This window comes from Diceros bicornis (genome assembly GCF_020826845.1).
Source record: "Diceros bicornis minor isolate mBicDic1 chromosome 3 unlocalized genomic scaffold, mDicBic1.mat.cur SUPER_3_unloc_1, whole genome shotgun sequence".
Taxonomy (NCBI): domain Eukaryota; kingdom Metazoa; phylum Chordata; class Mammalia; order Perissodactyla; family Rhinocerotidae; genus Diceros; species Diceros bicornis.
Genome location: NW_026690897.1, coordinates 2807937 through 2833775, shown reverse-complemented (window position 1 = coordinate 2833775; position 25839 = coordinate 2807937). Strand labels below are relative to the sequence as shown.

Below are 25839 nucleotides of genomic sequence, written 5' to 3'. Positions count from 1 at the left end.
CTCCCATTGATGGCATCTGATGTCATTGCCAGGATAGGATGTGATTCTAGTAACTGGCCTCTTGAATATGTAACTGGACATCCTCAAAGGGATGGAGATGCTCAAACCAGGCTTTGGTTTGTATTGGTTTCCACAGTCATGTCGCTTCCTCTGTGATGATTTGACCATCATACTTCTTTTCCTCTTACCCTATAAAAATAAATTGTGAATGTGAATCAGAGTGATAAAATGAAGCCTGCCTTCCCAGGACAATTCTGTCAGATGCCTTGTGCTTCTACCCTCCCACCCTCCCTGTGGGGATTAATCTGACCTGTGTCCTGTGACATCATCAAAGAGATTTGGGTCAAGAACAGAGAGCTCAAGGTCAAAACTCAGGACTACGGCAGGTCATTTCTTCTCCCCCATGTTGTTAGACACTTATGAGTATGACTTTATTCTCTTTTTGTCCTTGTCACTCTCAACAACAAAATCCCTGGTGCTCCCTGTCAGGACACACGGTCCCCAGTCTTTTTCTAAATCCCAAATCGTACCATTCTTCTGTACTATATGATTATTCATTTGATTAACCCATTGACCAGTTGGTGTTCATAGCTCCATTAGAGCTTAAATCAGTAGTGAAATTATCATCCACCCCACTCCTAGTGACTCTTATTTCACAACTGTGAACATTAAATCTCAGTACAGAGAAGGTAGGTCTAAAAAAACTCAACTTATAAATGGAGATTGTACTGTAAGTGGGAAATACACACTGGATTTATGAAACACAGGAAAAAAATGTAAACTCTCTCATTATTAAGTTTTGTATAGACTGCACCCACATTGATGATCTCTTGGTTATAGTGGGTTAAATATACTATTAAAATTAGTTTCACCTGTTTGCTTTCATTTTTTTAAAATGTGGCTACTAGAAAAAAATTAAATTCTATAATATAGAATGCTTAATGTTACTATTGGACAGTGCTGAGGAAGCCATCAGTGAAAATAAAGTCCAGAGAAAGTGGTTAGGGAAATTTTTTCCCTAGAAAAGGAGTCTACACTGGCCCACACTGCAAGATGCAATAAAAACTGTCATACACACACACACACACACACACACACACACTGACAGAATGAAACAAACCTCTTCCTAGCGTCCCACCACTTCTCACATGGCATGAGGTTGCACTCCTACTGAGTCCTAAGTGGACTAATCTCAAGAAAGAAGGCAAAAGTCAAGGTAATTTACCAGTTAGGAAGATCTAAAACCAGAGATTAAAGCTCAAGATATGTGGTGAATTTCCTGTCGTGGCTTCTGTTATTAGTCCAATACGTTAGGGAGACTTTTCCAAGGAGGGTTGTTTTAAAACTCACTTTTTCTTTACTATGTAAAAATAGACAGGCTATGTAAAGAATAATTACTCTAGCCAATCAATGAAAAGGAGATGATAGAACACGAATACCCTTATTATAAGTCACTACTGGATTAGAGAGACAGGGAACAGCTGACATTGGGTTAATTTGGCCTAAATTAGGCTGATTCTGATTTCATGACTGTCATATTGATTGTATTATGCTAGAACCTATGAAACTTCCCAGCCCCCCTACTATTTAACCACCAAGGCCCACCACCCTGACCAGTCCTTGCTGACACATCCCCTGCCTCCATCCCTTCTGACAACACCTGGAGGTTTTTCCCCGAATCCCACTATGTCCTTGTGCTCTTCTACCTGCCTCAGGGCCAGGGAATCATTTTCTCCAAGCCTCAGGCTCTGCGTGTGCCCAGCTCTGGGGATGTCACTTCTCCCTCGAGTGAAGACAAGGATCAGAGCGCAGACCCTGTGAGCTGAAGCACTTCGACAAAGACTGGGGTTGCTGACGGAAAAGAACCTTTAGTGGGCATGGTTACCAGGGTCCAAGAAGCCCCAGTGATTCCTCCAGGGAATGTGATGCAGGACAGAGCAGGAATGTCTGCGGGTGGTTCGGCTGGGGAATGCCTGTAGGGTGACATAGGTGACATTGGTAATGCATTTGCCAATGTTGTTCACTCATTTATTCATCGTATGTCATGGAGTGCTTTCTACATACATCCAGGCAACAGTCTCACCCTCTGGGGCTCACAGGCAGTGTCAGAAGAATTTCTAAATTTTATTTCTAATATATAGGTACAGCACTGGCAATACACTAGGTGTTCCAAGCATTTTTCAAACATGAACTCCTTTAATACTCTCCATAAACCTACAAAGTAGGTATGCTGATCATTATTGCCAACTGAGTGATGAAGAAACTGAGGGACCAATCAGGTAAATAACTCGGTCAATACAAATATCTAGGAAGGGATTGAGCTGGAATTTGGACGTGAGGAGTTAGCTCCATAGTCTGTGCTCTTAACCATGACATTTACTCTCTAAAGACTTCACATCATGAAAAAATTTGATCAGTTATCCATTTTCTTGGTGCATTGAGAAGCCACACTATTTTATCTGTGTCTAAAAAATAGAATACCTGCGTAGAAACTACTGCACATACACACTCAAATTACATCTACCAATGTCCCCAGTCCCTGAAAATTAATACAGAGAGCATTTCAGAATGTTTCTTGCCCAAGTTGGGAGGATTCTGAGGAAATCTTAGTGTTACTGTAAGAAGCTGAGGACAGGCTGGGAGTGGGTCTCAGTGGAAAGGTGTCCTCAGGAATCACCATTGAATGACAACATTGATGGGAGAGTCTCAGCAGTGACTGAATTCAGGATCTGGTGGTATTTTAACCTGGTACTTATGTTCTGGCTGTGGGTTTATGGTGATGCAGCACAGGGAGAGGGGATGGTTCACTGTGTTCTTGGGGAAACCAGACCCATGAAAGAGAGGGAATGTTGGTTTCCTTAAACAATGGACTCGTGGTGGGAAAAATTCGGCCTGGAACAGACAGTCGTGTTCCTGGTATAAACAGAAGGAGTTGCCTCTGCTTCAGCCAAAGCAGACAGCCCTTCCTCATGCACTCATTTTATCTCAATGGGAGGAAGGAGGAGGAAAAAAATTCAATGGGGTGTGGCTGCCTCTCAAATTTTAACAAGTTTATAACAATTCACTTTGGGCAACTGGGAAAGAATCTGCTCTCCATCCCTCTCTACCCTGCTCTGTGCACTCTTAGGTTGTCCTGTATGGATTGTATTATCAGTCCACTCTTGTGCTCTTTCTTCCAAATGAGTTTGAATATGGTAGCCGTGGAAGGAGAGAAGAGGGCTAGAGAAGAGAGAGATGAAGAAACTCCCCCTTCCCTGCAGAGACTGCACATTTGGGCAGTGGTTCAATTCTTCTGTCACAGGCTAAGCCCCTTTCCAGGTTCCTGTAACTGCTCCATCCCCTTGGATCAAAGGGTATCTCCTTTAATCCAAGGAATGATAAGCGATCCCTCATATTGCTACTCCCAGGGTGTCCCACCATCCTCTGTTGGTTTCTCTTAGCCCTGCTGTGATGTTGTGATTTATAATAAAAAATATATATTTGGTCTTCATCCTGTTTCTGGCACAAAGATCCTAAGACCCTTGGAATTTCCTGAGCAATAGGAGCCATGGGAGCATCTTTTGTTGTATTTGGTCTCTCCTCCTCAGTTCCTGAGCCATAAAGGTGAAATGGGTGACCTGTTATTCATAACAAGCCCCATTCCAGCATAAGTGGGTTTATGCTAATGAGGTGACTTTTGGAGAGCACCTAAGGGGGGCTGGTTGCCAGTGGAGCCAGCCAAGAGATTAGAGATTTGGAATTTTCAGTCCCACCCCCTGATATCCAGGGAGGGGAGAGGGGATGGAGATTGAGTTCAATCACCAATGGCAAATAATTTAATCAATCCAATCAATCAATGCTTATGCAAGGAAGCCTCTAGAAAAATACAAAAAGGTGGGTTCGGAGAGCTTCCAGGTTGGTGAAGACCTGGAAATTTGGGAAGAGTGGCACACCTGGAGAGGGCATGGAAGCTCCAAGCCCCGTCTCCGTACCTTGCCCTATGCATCTCTTCCATCTGGCTGTTCCTGAGTTACATCCTTTCATAATAAACCAGTAATCTAGTAAGTAAAATGTTTCTCTGAGTTCCATGAGCCACCCTAGCAAATCAATGGGACTTGAGGAGGCGGTCATGGGAACCTCCAATCTATAGCCGGTCAGTCAGAAGCACAAGTGACAATCTAGGCTTTCGACTGGCTTCTGAAGTAGGAGGGGAGGCAGTCTTGTGGGACTGAGCCATTAACCTATGGGATCTGATGCTATCTCTGGGTAGATAGTGTCGCAATTGAGATGCATTGTAGAACACACAGATGGTGTCAGAGAATTGCTTGAATGTGTGGGGAAACCCCCCCACCTCATGCTGTGGCATTGGATTCAGAACCTGTTCTACCTGCTCACACTTATATAAATAGTATCTTCATTAAACCCTCTTCATTTAATCCGTTTGACTGGGCAGCCGCTTCTCGACAAGTTGCCAACTAACATACACCCTGGCACTATACGGGCTCTACTCATTCTAACCAGAAGCCAAATCTTTCTTATTCACTGTCACAGAAGAGGAAGCCACATTTCAAGAAAAGAAGGAAACGTCACCCTTTGCCAATATATGAGCTTGAAGCACAAAACACAAAAGCCACTTCCTCCTTTGCCTATCGTTTGAACACAATTATTTCTCAGCAAACTTCCCACGCCTTGAAGCAGTGATATTTGGTTAGGAGGATTGCTGGAAATAAGGTGAAGGTGTTCTGCCCTGCAAAGAACAGGACACAAGTATCAAGTAGAGCCCAGTATTTCTGCCCCATCAGAACGGCAGCCTAGACTTGATGCCAAAGTGGTCCTGGTTAGTGGCTCATACAAACGTTCTTTCTCACCCGGCTCACTGGAAATCAACTGAATCTTGCCCTTAGAATATACTGTCACTTTTGTTTCAAAGAAACCTCTCATGCCAAGTGTGCTTGGTACCTGAGATGCTTTAAAACATGGCCCCACAGGGTGATGGTTGCACAACATTTTGTGTGTTCTAAAAGCCACTGGATATTAATTTAAAATGGCTAAAATGGTGAATTTTATGTTATGTGACTTTTATTAAAAAATAAATAAATTACTGGTCCCATACAGGTTTAAACAGGGAACCTAGTTAATCAGTTTGGGTTTTGGCAAAATCATATCCGTTACCCAGGGATTTTGATGAACATTATTTTTCATAAAATCCAGACAACATTGGCTTTTTTTTTTTTTTTATTTCTGTGGTGATCATGCAAAATGCTAGTGGGGAGAGCACGACATGATGTAATTCATACAAAAAGTATGGATGTTAATTGTGCAAATGTCCTAACTGAAGCTTTCTAAATTTTCTTTTTATTCTATGTGGAAATAAAATCACAGGATAGGCTGAAGATGTTTAGGAACTGCATGTAATGCTATTGAGAAAATATCAGAATGGACAAGGATAAGAAATTGTAATTGATAAGATTTGGTGAACCACATCTTGGAGCTGTGGTCTTCATTCAAGGGACAGACAGCTCATGGTGACTCACAGGGAAGGAGCTAAGAGAATAAATACTCTGACCTCTCTCTCCTCCATTTTTCTGATATCCTGTTGGTGTTTCCCACTGGCCAAAACCAACTGAAAGGCAGAGGTCAAGAAAGTCCATTGTCATACTCCAAAGGTGTCAGCATTCCAGCATCCAACTGGATGGATTTGGAGGGGTCAGTGGAAGATATCCAGCTCACTTTAATATCTATTTACTTGTTTATTGGGTCTCCCCCCACCATTAGAATGTAAGTTCCATGAAAGGAAAGACGATGTATGTCTTGTTTAGTATCACAGCCCCAGTTTCTAGACAATAGATACTTCACAAATATTCACAGGATGAATAAATGACATCGGGACGATTCCTTAACATCTCGAAGCCTCCTGGGTTTCTCCTCTGTTTGTCACAGGGTGTTTGGGCTGGACAAGAGGTAGAATTTAGATGCTTCTGGCAAACGATTGAGATACACCCTTATAACGCCTCCAAAACACCTACCTGCATGAGTCGATATGCATGGAGGTTTTGAGAAGATTCCACTGGAAGGAAAAGAGAGAGAAGACAGAAGGGTGGAGAATGTCCATGTGTCCAGCAGACCTAAGTGGCTATTTGGTGGCCCCTTAAGTGAAGGGATAGAATGAGAGATGGTGCCATGGTGTTTATGAGTCAGAAGTGATTCCATGCCCAAGGGCAGCTGCTTTCAAGCTCGGGAGACAATGGCAGCCCCAAGCTGGGGAGAGAACCTGCTTCTTCCGGCACAGGTCAGGATGACTCTCGGCACTCTGTGGGCTTGACCTGGCCACAAGCAAATATCGCTGTGCTGAGCTGGGCAGAAACTTGGGGAAGGCATATGAGGGACTTTGACAAGGATGTCAGAGAAGAGGAAGATGGGGAGCAGAGACCAGATGCTACTTCAGCAAAACCCACAAACTCCCAAAGAGGGATTTTTATGAGAAATAGGGAAGAGGAAGGAAGACAGTCTGAGATCCCATGGTCAAAAGCTAGCCAGGCAAATTGAGCCAGCCCATATCTGTAGCACTGGCAGACGCAGCTTGAGAGTTTCAAAATGCACATAAAGTGGATACTTTTATTAAAGCTGGGAATTACCCATGAAGTAGGGTCACAGAAGTGGGACGTAACAAAGATTAAATATCGATAATAAAGCGATGTAATGTTCAGGGAGTAATGGCAAGTACTATTGGGTGTTGTACATTATAGGATTTCAAATAGAAGGTATGCCCCCTCCCAAGATAAGAATTAGGAATGTCACTTTCTGACACTTTTCATATTTTTTAAAGATGGAAGTACTTTATTAGAGGTATATTTGGAAATATAAAAACCATTGCATTCTAGACTCAATAAAGCCAAATGGTAACAGTAAATAATCTTTAAGATCTTTAGTAAGAGGAAGGTTTTACTGGAAGGCCTAAGATGTTTGCAGCATCACTTGAAACAAGTTGTTTTAATGCAGTTCGAAATCTCATTACAATGAGCTTCAAGCAAGTATCTGAATTATTGATACAACTGACTTTTTCATATTTGGTGGTCACAAGGATGGGGCGAAATAGTCAATATTGTTGGTGGCTCTCCCTAGTCCCCTTTTTGGGCCAGCTGTCCCCTTCTCCAGAAAATTGGCCTCAGCCAAAGGGGAGTTGTTATACATCTTCCCACCACCATGGGGGCAGCACGCAGCCAATAATTAACTGACACAGGGACAAAACAGGCTGGTCCCTGTGCCTCAAAATGGGACCAACGCTGAGGTACAATTCATGCTCCAGAGCTCACAGTGAGGTCAGGCTGCAAGTAGCTTCCAGCTGAGACCACAGCCTTGCTCCACTCCTTCTTCTTCCCGTACTTTCTCTCTTCTCAGAGCACTCCCTCAATAAATCATGGGCACCAAAATCCCTGTCGCAGGCTCTGCTTTTAGGGAAGCTGACCTAAGTTGGTTATTGTCGTTTTAGAAATAGCAGTGTTCGTAATGGAATTAGCACAGACTTATTGTTATTGGAAACTTAAACAAAAGGGTCTTGGGCCGGCCCTGTGGCTTAGTGGTTAAGTGCTCGTGCTCTGCTGCTGGCGGCCAGGGTTCGGATCCCAGGCGCGCACCGCTTTCTCCAGCCATACTGAGGCCACGCCCCACATACAGCAACTAGAAGGATGTGCAGCTATGACATACAACTATCCATTGGTGCTGTGGGGGAAAAATAAATAAATAGATAAAATTAAGGTATATTAAGAAAAAAGGGTCTTTGGGTGACTCTGCAAGAGCATGACATTATCTGTAAAATCAAGGGGTGTCCTTCAGGGGGCAGAATAGAGAACAGTGTCCTGTTGCTGTGTGGTAGATTGACACACTCTTTCCTTGATGCATTCATTAAATAAACATTATTGATCCAATCCGTGAACCTAATCTTCTGTTGGGTCATAAGCGTGCAGAGATAAATGACAAGGAACTCATAGGATAGCGGGGCACAAAAACACATGAGCATCTGATTATAATCCAGCATGCTGAGTATCACAAATAAAAGATTGATAACTTTAGGCACAACAGAACAGAAATGTTAAGGCAGGGAGGCAACCAGATGACTTAGAACTGAGGATGGAAAGATTTTCTATGAGTAGAGCTTAAGTAAACTTCAAATTACTATATTTCTAATGATTTGCTTTTGGACAGTTTGTGAAAGTTTGATAGATTTGTGCAGTTACTAATGTTTTTCTTCAACCAGACATTAAGGAAGACATATAAGCTTCCTCTCATTGATAACCTACCACTAATTTTAAAAGCATTTAACTAGAAGAGTGCTTAAAATTTAGCTCAAAGATGTTCATTACGGTATAGTTTATAGTACTAAAAAGTTGGAAATGATGCAAAAACAGGCTAAATACATTAGGACACATGTATACCGTGCAGCTCTCGAGAAAAAACTGAAGTTCTAAGAGGTTCGATGAGTTGAAAAGATGTTCACAATATGACAAGTGGGAAAAATAAAGGTTTTAAAATAACATGGGCATACTTGTTCTGTGTCACCCTGAGGATAACTTTCTGTGTAACCATGAGATATCTGGCACTATGTTATGGTTTTCTCTTTCCATGTAGGTGGGTGTGACTAATACAGCATTATTAATACTCAAGTGTTTTTAAGCAAGGGGTGCCAAGGATGTTGTCCCACTTCCTGAAAAACCAGTATGAATCTGCCCCCCAAAAATCATGACCAGGGCCCGCCCCAGTGGCCTAGTGGTTAAGTTTGGCGTGCTCTGTTTCGGTGGCCTTGGTTTGGTTCCCAGGTGCAGACCTACACCACTCGTCTGTCAGTGGTCATGCTGTGGTGGCAGCTCACATACAAAACAAGGAAGATTGGCAGCAGTTGCTAGCTCAGGGAGAATCTTCCTCAGTAAATCAAAAGATCACGATCAGGGCCAGCACTGGGGGGAGGGGAGGGAAGCACTCGTCTCAGGCACGAAATTTAAGTGTGCATCAAAAAAAATCAAGATAAATACCATGTAAATGCAATTTTTAAAAATATCAAAATCAATGCAAGAAAAATCCATGATAAGCAAAATATCCAAATCCAAGATCTGACAGTGCTATGCTGGGCTCATAATGGAACCTGATACAAAAGGAAAAATGTGAGCCCCTACATATACTTTTTCAATGTACTTTTAATGGTTAATTTTTTTCTAGAAATTGATTTTGAAAAATTATTGATGAATTTTCTTCCATTAAAATCAAGAAAGTCAAATTTTAATAAATTCTGGTTTGGGGAAAAATAAAATATTTAAATTTAAAATAATATTTTATGTTCTAATATCCTTGCTTTTCAATTTTTTAATTTTTTTTCAATGATGTTTAATGGTTTAGGAGGGAAAAGTACATTTTAGGTGGTCAATAAATATTTCTTGAATGAATGGATCTGTCTTTTTTTGGACACCATAAATTATTTGGATTATAAGAGGACGGAGTTATTTCACTTTATATTTATGGGATTTGAGAACCATTCAGTTTTTATTCTAAGTGTCTTTTCTGTCTCTAGTGGAGGCATATGAGGCCATGGGGGTAAAGGAACGTACCAAGCATAGCTTGATGTTTATATTAAGAAAGATCCTTATTTTGGAGGTTACAGCTTTCACTTACCTTAGAAACATAGACTTCCTTAACACGATTGTATTTTAAACCAACATGTAACACTGTAATAGAGATAGACAATGCCTTGTGCAAGTCTTCTGTCAGAAAGAACTTTATTCAAGCATTATAGATTTATAGATCTTGATAGCTAAGAGGAAATATAGATGCAAATCCTCCTCTTTGTATATTCCAAAGTGTTGCAATCAAATGCAAAATGTTGACAATCCATTGGCTGCTGTATCAGTTAGCAATTGCCACAAATAACACTTCATAACAAACCACTCCTGAAACTCAGTGCCCTAAAATAATGATACCTGATTGTTGCTCCTGAGTTGATGGGTTGGGTGGGCAGGTCTGCTGATCTTGACTTGGCTCACTGATGTGACTGCAGTCAGCTACAAGTTGGTTAGGTGGCTGATTAAGGACAGCCTCAGCTGGTGTAAAGGGATGACTTAACTCTCCTCCATATGTTTCTCACATCCCTCCAGCGGGTTAGACTGGGCACGTTCTTATGGCGGAGGCAGGGGTGCAAGAGTGAGCAAGACAAATCATGCAAAGGGCAAGAAGGGATGCACACCCAATTTTGAAACCTCTGAGTCGTGCTTGCTAACATTCCGTTGGCCAAATAAACTCTCAAGACCAAGCCAGAGTCAGAGAAGGAAGGGTTACAAAGTTACAGGGAAGGGATGTGGAGGCATGGAAACCATTCTTGAAGGCATTGATGCAATTAACCTACCACAATTGGCAATGGGTAAAAATCATGCCTTCAATATCCCTTAGAATTGTCACCTCTATATTGAACCCTCTGGACAAGCCAAACATCGAAGACCAACCTATCATAAATGAACTCTTGTTTGTAAACAGATGTCAGCCCCTCTCCCAAATTGTGGCTGCCACAAATAACAAAGACTGAGCCTCCATCAATCAAGTTTAATGTTGTGATCAAATTGTTCAACACAGGATCATTACCGAGCGAACTGAATCCTAAATGATAAGTTGACTCAAAGTAAATAGCCTTTTCTCTGTATCCCCAAACTAAGAATTCCTAGGGTCAAAGAAAGAGAAGGAGAAGGACTAGTGGCCTGGAAGAGGAGCTCTCTGGTCAAGAGTTCAAAGCCCAGCTCAGCCCGCTGCAGCTGTGTAATGATGGGAAAGTTACTTAACCTCTCTGAGCCTCAGTTTGCTCATCTTCAAAATGGAGAGTAACCATTCATTCACGCTTTCATTCAAAATATTTATGAAAAATCCACTGACTATACTTCCCTGCACTTATGGAGCTCAGAATCTAATTGGAGACACTCAGGAAGAAAAGAAATTATAATACAGAGCTAGAAAGCATGAAGCCTTAGAGGACACGCAGAGGTGACATCTAATCCTACTTGAAGAGATCTAAAGAGTGCTTCCTGGTGGAAGTGACGACTAAGCTGAGACTCAAAGAGAGGGCAAAAATTAGCCCAATTTTGAGGAAAGGTGTCCTAGGAAGAGAGAATGGCAGATGCAAAGTCCTAAAGCCAAGAATATGTTTTCCTTTCTAGTTTTAAAAACAAGCTCTGCTATAAGCATGGAAAACAGAAGAATATTCTAAAGCATTCACTCACGCACAACACAAATCCCCCGGGGATCTCATTAAACCACAGGTTCTGGTTCAGCAGAACTGGAGTGGGGCCTGAGATCCTGTTTATCCAACAAAGGGATGCTGATGCTTCTGGTCCACGGACCACACTTTGAGGAGGCAGGCTGGAGAGTGGCCATGGAAGGGAGGACATGTACATTTTAAATTTTCCTTCTTCTCTCCTTGCCACTCAACACTTTATGGGAGACGAAGAGCAAGGCAGGGTGATGATAACTTTGTGAGCAGTGCGAATCCTAGCCAAGTCACAAAACAGTTCCTGGAAGGAAAGGAGACGTTGGTTCCCCGAAAGTTTCCAGGAAACCAAAATATTTCCAAAGGCTTTGTCATCAAGTCCTTCAACTCTCTGTGAAACGCTGGAATTCTGCTCCATTGACACTCCTGCTTACCAAAATAACTCTTTTAAGTGTTTGTGCCAAAGTAGCCTATACGTCAGTGAGCTTTGTTTATCCCCTGGGGCTCTCGTTACAGTTTCACTGGCCATTTCTTTAAAGGCAGGAGGAGTCTTTGTTAAAGGGTAAGCCAGTCGGTCAGAAGACAAGCCATTTCCTGAAGCCGTTTCCATACTCTGTGACAGGTGCTGGAGAGGCAGGCTTGCAGCCACACGCCAAAGAACTTAGGAGAAAACAAAACGGTAGCCAGATGTTCTTGGTCATGCCATTGCACTAGGATCTGTTATTTCCTCAAAACTCTGGAAATTCAAAGGGCTGCAGAACATAGAAGATAAAATCTTAATCTGGAACAGAAAGTCTTGTTTCTCACCAGCGCATGGAACGTGGGAAGAACGCCCCACCCATCAGTGCTCTGAATCACCCAGAGAGTCCTGGGGCTGGTGAGATCTGCAATTCCACATTAAGCCATGAAGAGAAGATTTCAGCGTCAGCTCCTGCCGGCACCTGCTGTCCTCAAATGTTGCTTCATAGCGTATTTGAAAGCAAGAAAGAGCTTTAACCCTGTGAGAGAGAAATCAGAACTGGAATCAGTACCAAGATTAGTACAAACATGATCCCAGGGGTCATATCTATAGGGGCATGGGTCTTATAAATACAGAGAGAGAGAAATATAGCAACACAGACTAGAAAGATAAACCTTAAAATGTTAACAGTGATTATCTCTAGCATGGCAGGCACTGCAGGCAAACTCAAAAGCCATTCTTAACCTCTTCACCACTGATAGCTCTCGTTCTAGAAGCTAGAAAGCCAAATACTTGTTTTGTCAAATTCTTTTGTAACTAGGAGTGGTCATGTGATGCAGTTCTGACCAATTAGATGAAAGGGAAATCTGCTGAGGGGTTTCTGGGAAAAGCTTCTGTTTCCTGTTAAAGGGAGAGGCATGAAAGGAGAGGCTGCTGCTTCTGCCCCATCCCTCTTCTTCCTGCCTTGAACATGGTCGTGATGTCTGGAGCTATGGCACCCACCTTGCAACCATAAAAAACATTTTGATGAAAAGCCAACATGCTGCTAGTGGATTGGAAAACTGGGAAGATCCTAAATCCTTTATAATACCACTGAGCAATAGAACCAATACCAGCAACACCTAACTCTGGGCTTCTATTCTTGCAAAAAAAATAATTCCCTATTTAATTAAGCCACTGGATCTTAGTTACTTGAGCTTGGAATATGTCAGTGAAAAAATAAGACATTCTAGTGTGAGATGGAAGACCATAAATAAATAAGGAAGTTATAGCATGTTAGGAAGTGGCAAGCGCTATGAAAAGAAAATCAGGATTAGAGGCAGGAGAAGCATGAATGTCAGGGTAGGAGAAAAGGAGGCAGTACGAAATCGAGTTGCCAGAGGAAATACTATTGATAACAAATGATTGGAACAAAGATTTGAAGGAGGTGAGGGAGTTGGCCATGTGGGTATCAGGACAAGAACATTCAAGGCAGAGTGAGCATCCAGGTCAAGATTCCTAAAGAGCAAGTGAGCTTGACGTGTCTGAAGAATCCTGAGCAGGCCAGCATGGGTGGAGCAGAGGGAAGTGAGATTAACAGAAGATGAGGTCAAGGAGGAAAAGAGGGTCAGATCGTACAGGGCCTTGTGGGCCATCAGGAGGACTTTGGCTTTTACTGAGTAAGGTGGGAGCCATAGAGGGTTGTAGGCAGAGAAGGGATGTGACCTGACTCAGGAGTTCACAGGCGCCCTCTGGCTGCTGCAAGGAGAACAGACCAAAGGTGGGGCAGGGAAAAGGCAAGAGGGGAAGCAGAAAGACCCTTTATGAGGCTATTTCCATAATCCTGGCTACAGACAATAGGACTTGGAACAGAATAGAAGCAACAAAGGAACAGACAGGCGATCAGATTCTGGATACATTCTGAGGAAGGGTCAACAGGATTTGCTGATGGATCAGAGATGGAGGGTAAGAAGAAAGGCAGAGTCAAGGATAACTCCATGGCCTTGTGCTGAGCAATAGAAGGATAGGGAACCCTCCATGGATATGAGAGGTGGGGGATCAGAAGCTCAGATTGGAACATGTTATATTTGTGACATCTGTTAGACATCTCAGTGGGGGCACTTGGTAGGTGGTTGGTTATATGAGTGTAGAATTCAGGAGAAGGAGCTGGACTGCACATTGTTTAATATTTTGGGGTCATTGCTAATAAATGGTGTTTATGGCTGTGAGACTGGATGAGATCTATGGTGTAGAGAAAAATGAGTACTTCCATGGAAAATGATGTATTGTCAGAGCACACATCTCCAGGCTGTCCAATTCTGATCTATGTGGGAGATATTTTACAATTCTGTAAATTTTAAATAACTGACAGAGATGCAAAATAATTCCATGGAAAAAACAGTTTTGCGTCCATTTGCACATTCATTTCAATATTCCTGAAATTATATATATGTATTATAATTCATAGGTATTATAATGCATATATATGTAATACATATATAACATATAGGTATATGAAATTTTATATGTATTTTATAATATTAATAATTATACGTATAATTATATAATATATAATTAAACATTATATTATATATATTATGTATATATAATTATGAATGAGGGAGCCAGGCAGATGTTATAACTGGGTCAAAAGAGAAAAGCAAAGAACAGACATATACATGTATTATGTAATATATATTATGTATTATGTATACATTGTATATATTATATGTGTATTATGTATTATGTATACATGATATACATTGGATAAATTGCATATACATTATGCAATATATAATATATATCATGTATACACTGTATGCATATTATATGTATATTATGTATTATGTATACGTTGTATACATTATATGTGTTTTATGTATTATGTATACGTTGTATACATTATGTGTATGATGTATTATGTATACGTTGTATACATTGCATATATTATATATTATATACATATATGTCTGTTCTTTGTGTTCTCTTTTGAGCCAGTTATAACATCTGCCTGGTTCTTTCACTGATTGATGAGTGGAATAAAATCCAAAAATTAATGTATGCTCATTTTATATCTGTATGAGTCACGATTTTATCTTTTTTTTCTTGCTTGAGGAAAATTCACGCTGAGCTAACATCTGTTGCCAGTCTTCCTCTATTTTGTATGTGGGGCACTGCAGCAGCATGGTCACTGACGAGTGGTGTGGGTCTGCAGCTGGGAGCCAAACCTGGGCCACCAAAGCGGAGCACACCAAACTTAACCACTAGGCCATGGGGCCAGCCCCCATGAGTTTATCTTTTTTAGATCACACAGCTCCTAAGAGGCAGAGCTGGGATTTAACCCTAGGCAGCCTGGCTCCTGAACCTCCACTCTTAAACCCCACCCTCCATCAAATGAGCTAATGTACATGGACGCACTTAACTCACAGTAGACACTCAACACATGGTGGTGTTGGGATTGCTAAGAAGCAAGTATTCTGTTTGACCAGAACCTTCATAAAACACACAGTCTCTCACCGTTTTGGAAGTGAAGGCAAAGGATGTCAGTATGACCCCTGATGTCTGGGACTGGGATCCGGGTGTGGTCTTCCTGGTAATCCATCTTCTGTAATCTTCCCGTACCTGGAGATGGAGACACATCATGGGGAGATGAATCACTCCCAGATGCAGGGAAGTATGCTGGCACAGGCATGTCCCCTGGAAGGAGGGGCATCAGGGACAGCGAGGGCAGCAGCTACATACCCGGCGGTTGAGCAGACAGTGAATGAGGAAGATGAAGGCCCCCTGCAGGCTGTTGATGATGGTGAACAGGTAGGCCATGATACCAGCCAAGGGTCCAATCTGGAAAATGCCCAACACCCGGGAGCTCCCCAAGATGAAGAGCTGGGCAAATGCCTTGAATGTCAATAACCTGGAGGAGAAGGTTTGCAGAGGATAAGGTTCTGGGAGGTGGCTGTTGTCCTCATGGGACACACTCCCAGGAATGGTCTGAGGCTGCCACCATGTGACCCACCACCTAGATGGAAATAAACGTGGGGTGGAGCCTCCAAGCCTAGGTGTAGGGAAATCGAATCCTATAGGCATTTAAAAGGCTATTGGCCTACAGATACACATCGGCACAAAGATGTGTGGACACATGTATTTAATGCAATATTTTCATTAGTAATGAAAGGCTAGAAGGACCCATGTGTCCAAGATTTTAGAACACGTTAAATGAACAATGAAGCCATACAATGAAATACCATGAAGCCTTTTTTTTACTGAGGTAAAACTCACATAACATAAAGTTCACCATTTTAACCATTTAAAGTACGATTCAGTGGTATTTAGCACATTCACAGTGTTGTACAAACATCACCACTATCCAGTTCCCAGACACATTTATCACCCCAAAAAGAATCCCCGTACCTATTAAGCAGTCATCCCCCATTTCCTTCTCCCCCAATTAGAAACAACTCAAATGTCCATCAACAGATGACTGGATAAACAAAACGTGGTCCATCCATATAGCAGAATATTACTCAGCCATGAAAAGGAGTGAAGCACTGACACACGCTACAACATGGATGAACCTTGAAAACATGATGCTTAGTGAGAGAAGCCAGTCACAAAAGTCCACATAGCATATGATTCCATTTATATGAAATGTCCAGAATGGGCAAATCCATAGAGACAGAAATCAGATTATACAACTGTTTTTTAAAATGAGATGAGAGTGACAATATACTATAGTGGGTAAGGCTCTGGGTCAGACTGCCTGTGTTTAAATTCTGATCCATTCACTAACTTTGCGGCCTTAGTAGGTTACTTAACATCACTGTGCCTCAGTTTCCTCACTTTGAGATAAGGATGACAACACAATGCCTACCCTATAAGCTTGTTCTACCAATTAATGAGATAGCATTAGACCTAAAGGTGCTTAGAACAATGTCTGGCACAAAATAAACATTTTTGTTAGTTGTTTTTAACCTTAAGTACTGATATGAAATAAGCTACCTATTATGTGGAAAAAACCAAGCGCAGAATGATATGTACAGTGTCCTGTCATTTATGTAATAGAAGATGGATGTGTAAGTATAGAATATTCTGGAAGGAAGCTCAATTCAGGTGATAATGGTTGCTTGAGGTGGGAGAGATCTGGGGACCTGAGGAGTCAGGGAAGAGAGAAGGAATTAGTTTTCAGGTGTTTCCTTTTTTAATGCTTAATTATTCTTGCCATGGCATACATTAACTTTATTCTAACTTTTTGCACTAATTTTTAAAAAGTAATTTTTAGAAAAAAATATTTAAGATGGATGAAGGATTGGACTCTGACGGGAAAACAAACAAGGGACCATCATTAGGTTACTGACAATAAAACCTAGACAATTTCTGGTTTGGGTGGGTTCTTAAAATGAACATTAGTTGAATGGTGAAATTAAGAAACACAGATGCTCTATAAGAATACGAAAAAGTCCCACCTCTGTATGATAGAATAATATATATGAAGGTAAAATAACGAGATAGTGTATTTCATCTATTAAATCAGCAAAACAACAAAAATGATAAACCCTAATGCTGGCAAGGCTGGAGGTAAACAAGCACTCTTGTGAATGGAAATAACTTTTCTGGAAAACGATTTGCAATATACACTAAAAGTGTTACAATCCAACCTACCCTTTGAGTCAGGCAATTTCATGCCTAGTGTTATGATTAAATAACCACAGATGTGGAAGAAAATTTACCTACAAGGATGTTCAAGACAATACTGTTTATAATAGCAAAAAAAAAAAAGTCAGAAATAACTTAAATGTCCATAAATGAGGGATGATTTAAGTAAACTGTGCTGGCTCCTTACGCTGAACAGTTATAGAAAAAAAGGATAGTTGACAAATTTCTAACCAAACAAGAAAAATTTTATGACGTGTTATTAGAAGAGTATTATTTAATTTTCAAATATTTGGGGGATTTTCCAGACTTTTTTTCTGTTATTGATTTCTAATTTAGTTCCCCTGTCAGAGAACATGCTTTGCATAATTTGAATCTTTTAAAAGCTTATCTGATTTGTTGTATGTCCCAGGATATGGTCTTGGTAAATGTTTCATTTTGACTTTAAAAAGATATATGTGCTGCTGTTATTGGGTGGAGTGTTCTATAAATGTTATCACGTTTGTTGATAGGATATGAAAGACTTGAGAACAACATTTACTGATTTTCTGTCTCCTTGTTCTGTCAATTATTGGTAGGGGTGTGGAAGTCTCCTATTATAATTTTTTGGATTTGTCTGTTTCTTCTTTTAGTTCCATTGTTTTTTGCTCCTTGCATTTTGAAGCTCTTTTATTAGGTACATAAATGCTTAGGATTGTTATGTCTTCTTGATGAATGGACTCCTTTATCATTATAAAGTGGTCCTCTTTATCCCTGGTAATATTCTTTGCTCTGAAGTCTACTTTGTCCCATATTAATGTAGCCAGATCTTTTGACTAGTGCTAGCATGCTCTATTTCCATCCTTTTACTTTTAGCCTGTTTGTGTCTTTACATTTAAAGTGTTTGTTTTTGTAGGCAACATACACTTGGGTCTTGCTTTTTTATAGTTTGATGATCTCTGCCCTTTTTTTTTTATTGTGGCAAAATATACGCAACATAAAAATTGCCATTTTAACCATTATAAGGTTTAGAATTCAGTGACATTAAGTACATTTACAATATTGTGAAACCATTGTGACTCATTTCTGTAACTTTTTCATCATCCTAAACAGAAACTCTATACCCATTACACAATAATTCCCCCTTCTGCCTTCTCCCCTACCTTCTGTCTTATGAATTTGCCTATTCTAGGTACCTAAGATGAGTGGAATCATATAGTATTTGGCATTTTGTGTCTGGCTTATTTCACTTAGCATGTTTTCTAGTTTCATCCATGTTTAGCATATATCAGAGTTTCATTCATCTTTAAGGTTGACTAATATCCCATTGTATGTGTTTATCACATTTTGTTTGGACACTTGGGTTATTTTTACCTTTTGACTATTGTGAATAATGCTGCTGTGATCATTGGTGGACCAGTATCTGTATGCCACATCAATGGTTTGGGTGTATACCTGTGAGTGATTCCTGCTTTCATTTCTTTGGGTATATACCTATGAGTGGAATTGCTACATCATATGGTAATTCCATGTTTACCTTTTTGAGGAACTGCCACACTGTTTTCACAATCTCTGCCTTGTAATTGGGGCATTTAGAACATTTACGTTGAATGTGATTATTGATATGGTTAGATTTAAATCTGTCATCTTACTGTTTGTTTTCTGTCTCATCTGTTTTTTGTTTCCGTTCTCCATTTCTTCTTCTTTTGGTTTAAGTATTTTTTATGATCTCGTTTTATCTCTTTTTTTAGCCTTTTAACTATTAATTCATTCAACCATCAATTTCTTCACTTTGTGTCCTTGGCTCATGCAGTCCTCCATTCGTTAGCTTTCTGATCTTGGGAAAATGACTTAAACTCTCCTAAACTCGAAAGAACTGGAGCTTCTTGCATTACACCACACTGCTCCCTACCATCTCTATCCTCTGGTCATTTCTGTATGAGAGCTGAAATAAGGCAGAGTGTCACCTTGTTTGACCTCAACTGGAACGTGTGTGTTGATAGACTGAAATTTTTCACTGCTCTGCTCATGTTTGCGAATGACCATGAGAATGCTGCAAATACTGATTTGGGATTCCAAAAAACTTTTAGTGAGTAGGTGAATTCACAAATATGGAACTTGTAAATAATGAAGATCAGCTATATATGTACCACATAGGGTGGTTGTGTGGGTTAAATCAATTAATACAAGTTAAGTTCTTCAAACAGTGCCTTAACACAGACTCATTTGATGTTTCAGAAATTTATTTGGTAAGTTTGTTTTTAGTAGTTTGTATGTCCAGGTATAAGTGAGGATATTTTTATGTCTAATTTTTGGTGACATTGCATAGTGTAGAATTGTGCTCTTTTCATGTGGTGAAATCCAGGTTTCCTACCCTGCTTTTTTCCTGTCACTCGTCTACTTCATTTAGTCCTTTTTTTTTTGCAAACATGCAGGCATGGCTTTAAGGGCAGGAAGGATTAATGATGAACAAAAGCGATGTTGCTCCCTGACCCTACATTCTGCTTTCTTCACTATGATGGTTTTTTTTTGGAGCTGGCTGCTACATTTTTTAGGCAGCTTTATTGAGATATGATTCACATACCATACAATTCACCCATTTAAAGTTTATAATTCAGTGGGTTTTTTTAATATATTCACAGATGTGTGTAACCATCACCACAGTAAATTTTAGAATATTTTCATCACCTCAAATAGAAGCCTGAACCCTTCAGCTACCATCCCTTTATCCCCTGACCCTGTTTACCCCATCCCTAAGCAACCACTAAGCTACTTTTTTGTCTCTATAGATTTCCCTATTCTGACTTTCCTATGAATAGAATCATATAGTATATGGTTTTTTTTTTTTGGCTGGCTTCTTTCACTTAGCATTATATTTTCAAGGTACATTTATGTTGTAGCATATGTCAGTATCTCATTCTTCTTTATGACCAAATAATGTTTCATTGTGTGGATATACCACTTTTGTTTATCTGTTTGTGTGTCAGTGGACATTTGGGTTGTTTCCACCTTTTGACTATTATGAGTGATGCTGTTACATTCATGTACAAGTTTCTGTGTGGACATGTTTCCATTTGTTGGATATATACCTAGGAGTAGAATTGCTGGGTTACATGGTAGCTCTATGTTTAATTATTTGAGAAACTGCCAGACTATTTTCCAAAGTGGCTGCAACATTTTACATTCCTGTAGCAGTGTTTGAGGGTTCCAGTTTCTCCACATTCTCACTAACACTTGTTATCTAACTTGTTAATTTTAGCCATTGTAGTGGGTATGAAGTGGTATCTTATTGTGGTTTTGATTTGCGTTTCCCTTATGACTAATGATACTGAGCATCTTTTCATGTGCTTATTGGCCATTTGTATATCTTCTTTGGAGAAATATCTGTTCAGATTCTTTGCCTATTTTTAAATTGGGTTGTCTTTTTATTACTGAATTGTAAGAAGTTTTTTTGGGGGGAGGAGGTGGGGAAGATCAGCCCTGAGCTAACTTCTGTTGCCAATCCTTCTCTTCTTGCTGAGGAAGATTGGCCCTGGGCTAACATCCGTGCCCGTCTTCCTCTACTTTATATGGACGCAGCCACAGCATGACTTGAGACGCGGTACTTTGGTCTGTGCCTGGGATCAGAACCCATGAACCCTGGGCCGCCAAAGTGGAGCGCGCGAACTTAGCCACTACACCACTGGGCTGGCCCCAAGAGCTTTTTAATATATGTTCCGAATACAAGGTCCTTATTAGATATATGATTTCCAGATATTATTTCCCATTCTAGATTGTCTTTCCACTTTCTTGATAGTGTCTTTTGAAGCATAAAAGTTCTTAATTGTGATGATGAAGTTTAACTTATTTATTCATTTATTTAGTTGCTTCTGCTTTTGGTGTCAGATCTAAGAGTCCATTGCCAAATACAAGGTCATGAAGATTTATGCCTGTGTGTTCTTCTAAGTGTTTTATAGTTTTAGCTCTTCAATTGAAGTGTATGATCCATTTTGAGTAAACTTTTGCTTATGGGATAAGGTTAGGGTCTAACTTCATTCTTTTGCATATAGCTATTCAATTGTCACAGCACCATTGGCACCCTTGTGAAAAATCAGTTGACCATAGGTGTATAGGTTTATTTCTGGTCTTTCAGTTCTGTTCCATTGATCTGTATGTTTGTCCTTGTACCAGTACCACACTGTCTTGACAACTGTTGCTTTGTAGTAACTTTTGCAGTTGGGAAGTATGAGTCTTACACTATTTATTCTTCTTTTTCAGAATTGTTTTGTTAGTTGTAGCTTGTTGCCTTAGAATTCCGTATGAATTTAGAATCAACTTCAGAGTATAAGTTTTGCATTTATTTGGTTAATTTATTCCTGGTTTTGGATACTATTGTGAATGGAATTGTTTTCTTAATTTTACTTTTGGGTTTTTCAATGCAAATGTATAGAAATTCAATTGGGTTTTGTATATTGATCTTGTATCCTGCAACCTTGCTGAACTCATTTATTACTTCTAATAGTTTTTTGGTAGACTCCTTAGGATTTTCTATATACAGGATCACTTTATGCAAATAGAGATAGTTTTACCTCCTCCTTTCCGATATAGATGCCTTTTATTTCTTTTTCTTGCCTAATTGCCCTGGTTAGAACCTCCGCTACAATTTAGAATAGAAATGGCAAGAGTGGAAATCTTTGTCTTGTTCCTAATCTTAAAGGGAAACCATCCAGTATGTCACCATTAAGTATGATGTTAACTGGAGATTTTTTGTAGATGCCCTTTATATTGAGGAACTTCCCTTCTGTTCCTAGATTATTGAGTTTTTTTTTAAATCATGAAAGCGTGTTGGATTTTGTCAAATGCTTTTTCCTACATCTGCTGAGATGGTCTTATGATTTTTTGTTTTTCATTCTATTTGTCTGATGTATTACATTAATTATTTTTGGATGTTAAACCAACTTTGCATCCCTAGGATAAATCCCACTTGGTCATGGTGTATAATTCTTTTTATATATTGCTAGATTCAGTTTGCTAGTATTTTGTTGAGGACTTTTACATCCATGTTCGTAAGAGATATTAGTCTGTAGTTTTGGTTTCTTTCTTCTTTTTTTTTTTTGGTGAGGAAGATTAGCCCTGAGCTAACATCCGTTGCCAATCTTCCTCTCCTTGCCGAGGAAGATTGGCCCTGGGGTAACATCCGTGCCCATCTTCCTCTATTTATTTTTTTTCATATGGGACACCGCCATAGCATGGCTTGACAAGCGGTACATCAGTCCATACCCGGAATCCAAACGTGTGAACCCTGGGCCGCCACAGTGGAGCGTGCAAACTTAATCTCTACGCCACCAGGCTGGCCCCTGTAGTTTTGCTTTCTTGTGACATCTTTGTCTGATTTTGGTATCGGGGTAATATTAGTCCCATAAAATGTGTTGGAAAGTGTTTCTTCCTCTTTTTTTTTTTTTTTTTGGAAGAATTGGTGTTAATTCTTCCTTGAGTGTTTGGTAGATTTCAGCGGTGAAACCATTTAGGCCTGGGCTTTTCTTTGTGCATAGTTTGTGGATTACTAATTCAATCTCTTCACTTATTATAGGTTTATTCAGATTATCTTGAGTCATTTTTGTAGTTTGTGTTTTTCTAGTAATTTGTGTATTTCATCTAAGTTATCTAATTTGTGTACTATTATTCATAGTATTTGTTTATAATCCTTTTTGTTTCTGTAAGGTTGGTAATCTTGTCCTCTCTTTTTTTTTTTCTTCCAGTTTTGTCTTTTTTTTTTATTGATGTTTTAATAGTTTTTAACATTGTGAAATTTTGGGTTGTACGTTTTTGTTTGTCCATCACCATATATATGTCTCCCTTCACCCCTTGTGCCCACCCCCCACCCCCATTGCCCCTGGTAACCACAATACAGTTTTCTCTGTCCATGTGTTGGTTTATATTCCACATATGAGTGAGATCATACAGTGTTTGTCTTTCTCTTTCTGGCTTACTTCATTTAACATAATACCCTCCAGGCCCATCCATGTTGTTGCAAATGGGACGATTTTGTCTTTTTTATGGCTGAGTAGTATTCCATTGTATATATATACCACATTTTCTTGATCCAGTCATCAGTCGAGGGACACTTAGGTTGCTTCCACTTCTTGGCTATGGTGAATAATGCTGCAATGAACATAGGGGTGCATAAGGCCCTTTGGATTGTTGATTTCAGGTTCGTTGGATAGATTCCCAGTAGTGGGATAGCTGGATCATAGGGCATCTCTATTTTTAATTCTTTGAGGAATCTCCATACCGTTTTCCATAGAGGCTGCACCAGTTGGCATTCCCACCAGCTGTGTATGAGGGTTCCTGTTTCTCCACATCCTCTCCAGTGTTTGTTGTTTTTTGGCTTGGTGATTATAGCCATTCTAACGGGCGTGAGGTGATATCTTAGTGTTGTTTTCTCTCTTTTGTTTTTGATTCAAGTAATTTGAATCTTCTCTCTTTTTCTTGGTCAGACTGGACAGAGGTTTGTCAATTGTGTTGATCTCTTCAAAGAACCAGCGTTTTCTGATTTCCCTTTAGATTTCTTCTTTGACTCATTGGTTATTCATGAATGTGTTGTTTAATTCCCACATATTTATGAATTTGCCAAATTTATTCCTACTATTGATTTCTAATTTTATTTTATTATGGTTGGAGAACATACTTTGTATTATTTTTATGCTTTTAAATTTATTGGGGTTTGTTCTATAGCCCAACATTTGATCTGTTCTGGAGTATGTTCCCTATGTACTTGAGAATGTATCTTCTGTTGTTGGATGGAGTGCTCTGTAGAAGTCTGTTAGATCTGGTTGGTTTGTAGTGTTGTTCAAGTCGTCTATTTCCGTGTTGATCTTCTGTCTAATTGTTCTATACATTATTGAAAGTGGGGTATTGAAGTCTCCAACTATTGTTGAATTGTCTGTTTTCATTTCTATTAAAAGGTTCATGTATTTCAATGCTCCATTAATAGATGCATATATGTTTTTAATTGTTATGTCTTGAACTATTGACCATTTCATCATTATAAAATGTCACTCTCTCTAGTATTCTTGTTTTAAAGTCTATTTTGTCTGATGTTAGTGCAGCCACTCCAGCTTTCTTGTGGTTGCTGTTTGCATGATATTCTTCCCCATCCATTTACTTTCAGTGTTTTTGTCTCTGTGACTCTCGTGTGTCTCCTGTAGACAACATATAGTTGGATCGTGTTTTTTTTAAATCCCATCTAACAATCTTTCCCTTTTGATTGTTCAATCTATTCACATTTAATGTTACTGATATAGTTGGATTTACATCTGCCATTTTAGTTTTTGTTTTCTATATGTATTTTCTAATGTAGCATTTTAATTTCATTAGTGATCTGTTTTTTAGTTTTTTTTTTTTTTGGAATTTTTTTAAGTCATTGCTCTGGGGTTTACTATACACGTCTCATCAGCTTTAGATCTGTACTAGCTGAGTTTGGGTAATATGCAGAACCTGTACTGCTATGCAGCTTGATTCCCATTTTCCCTTTTTTTTGGTATTGTTGTTATATGTATTATATCTGTTAATGTTACAAACTCAACATTGCATTGTTATAATTATCATTTTACCATCTGCAGTCATTTCCTTAGCTCATTGCAACTTTGCTTCCATCCACCTCCTTTTGGGCTGTTATAGGACATATATTACACTTATATTAAATTGTGCATTTGAAGCCATGATACGTTGTGTGATATTATTTTATACAATTGGTTTTTAAATCAGTTAAGAATAGAAAGGATAAAAAATATGTATAATTACCTTTACTGGGGTCACTTGTTTTCAGCCTGAAGAACTTTCTTTAGTATTTCTTGTAAATCAGGTCTACTAGCAATGAATTCTCTCTCAATTTTTGTTTATCTGGCAAAGTCTTTATTTTTTCTTCATTTTTGAACAGTACCTTTCCTGAATATAGAATTCTTAGTTAACAGTTTTTTCCTTCAGCACTTTCTATGTGCTATCCCACTGCCTTCTGGCCTCCTTTGTTTCTCCTGGAAGCCAGCTGTCAGTCATATTGGGTTTCCTTGTAAGTGACTCATCATTTTTCCTCTTGATTCTTTTAAACATTTTTCTCCTTGTCTTTTACCTCCAGCATTTTTTACTCTGATGTGTCTGTTTGTGGGTCTCTTTGTGTTTATCTTACTTGGAGTTCTTAGAGCTTCCTGCATGTGTAAGTTATTGTTTTTTAATAAATTTGGTAAGTGTGGGGTTATTATTTCCTTGAATATTTTTTCTGCTCCTTTCTCTCCTCTCTTTTCAGTACTCCAGTTCTGTGTATGTTCGTGCATTTAATTGGTCCCGTATTTCTATCAGGCTCTGTTTATTTTTCTTCATTCTTATTTCTCTCTGCTCTTCACCTTGCATAAATTCTATTAATGTATCTAAGTTTGCTAATTCTTTCGCCAATTCAAATGTACTTTCAAGCCCCTCTAGTTGAATTTTTGATTTCAGTTATTGTAGTTTTCAACTCCAGAATTTCCACTTGTTTCTTTTTTGTAATTTTTATCTTTGTTGATATTCTCTATTTGATATAAATTGT

General features: G+C 39.4%; 1 protein-coding gene across 2 annotated transcripts; it reads right to left on the bottom strand.

Annotated features, from left to right (window-relative positions):
* Window positions 1-11922: 11922 nt before the first annotated feature.
* On the bottom strand, window positions 11923-25120 carry LOC131402020 (adhesion G protein-coupled receptor E1-like). 2 transcript variants are annotated; one of them, XR_009218188.1, is made up of 4 exons: window positions 25062-25120; window positions 15396-15564; window positions 15171-15275; window positions 11923-12213 (listed from the first exon to the last, which is right to left on the bottom strand). XR_009218188.1 is itself a non-coding variant. In XM_058537018.1 (3 exons), the coding sequence occupies exons 1-3, from the start codon at window positions 15735-15737 to the stop codon at window positions 12208-12210; spliced, it is 453 nt and encodes a 150-aa protein (XP_058393001.1). In that variant the 5' UTR covers window positions 15738-15839; the 3' UTR covers window positions 11925-12207. The 2 variants fall into 2 exon arrangements, 1 of the variants encoding a protein (XP_058393001.1); XM_058537018.1 differs by lacking the exon at window positions 25062-25120 and having other exon boundaries at window positions 11925-12213; window positions 15396-15839.
* Between the last annotated feature and the right edge of the window lie 719 nt (window positions 25121-25839).

Coding starts and splice junctions, on each gene's coding strand:
- LOC131402020 (XM_058537018.1), bottom strand. CDS start 15,737: ATGCCTATAGGATTCGATTTCCCTACACCTAGGCTTGGAGGCTCCACC. Junction 15,276..15,395: donor ACTGTCTGCTCAACCGCCGG/GTATGTAGCTGC, acceptor CTCCATCTCCAG/GTACGGGAAGATTACAGAAG.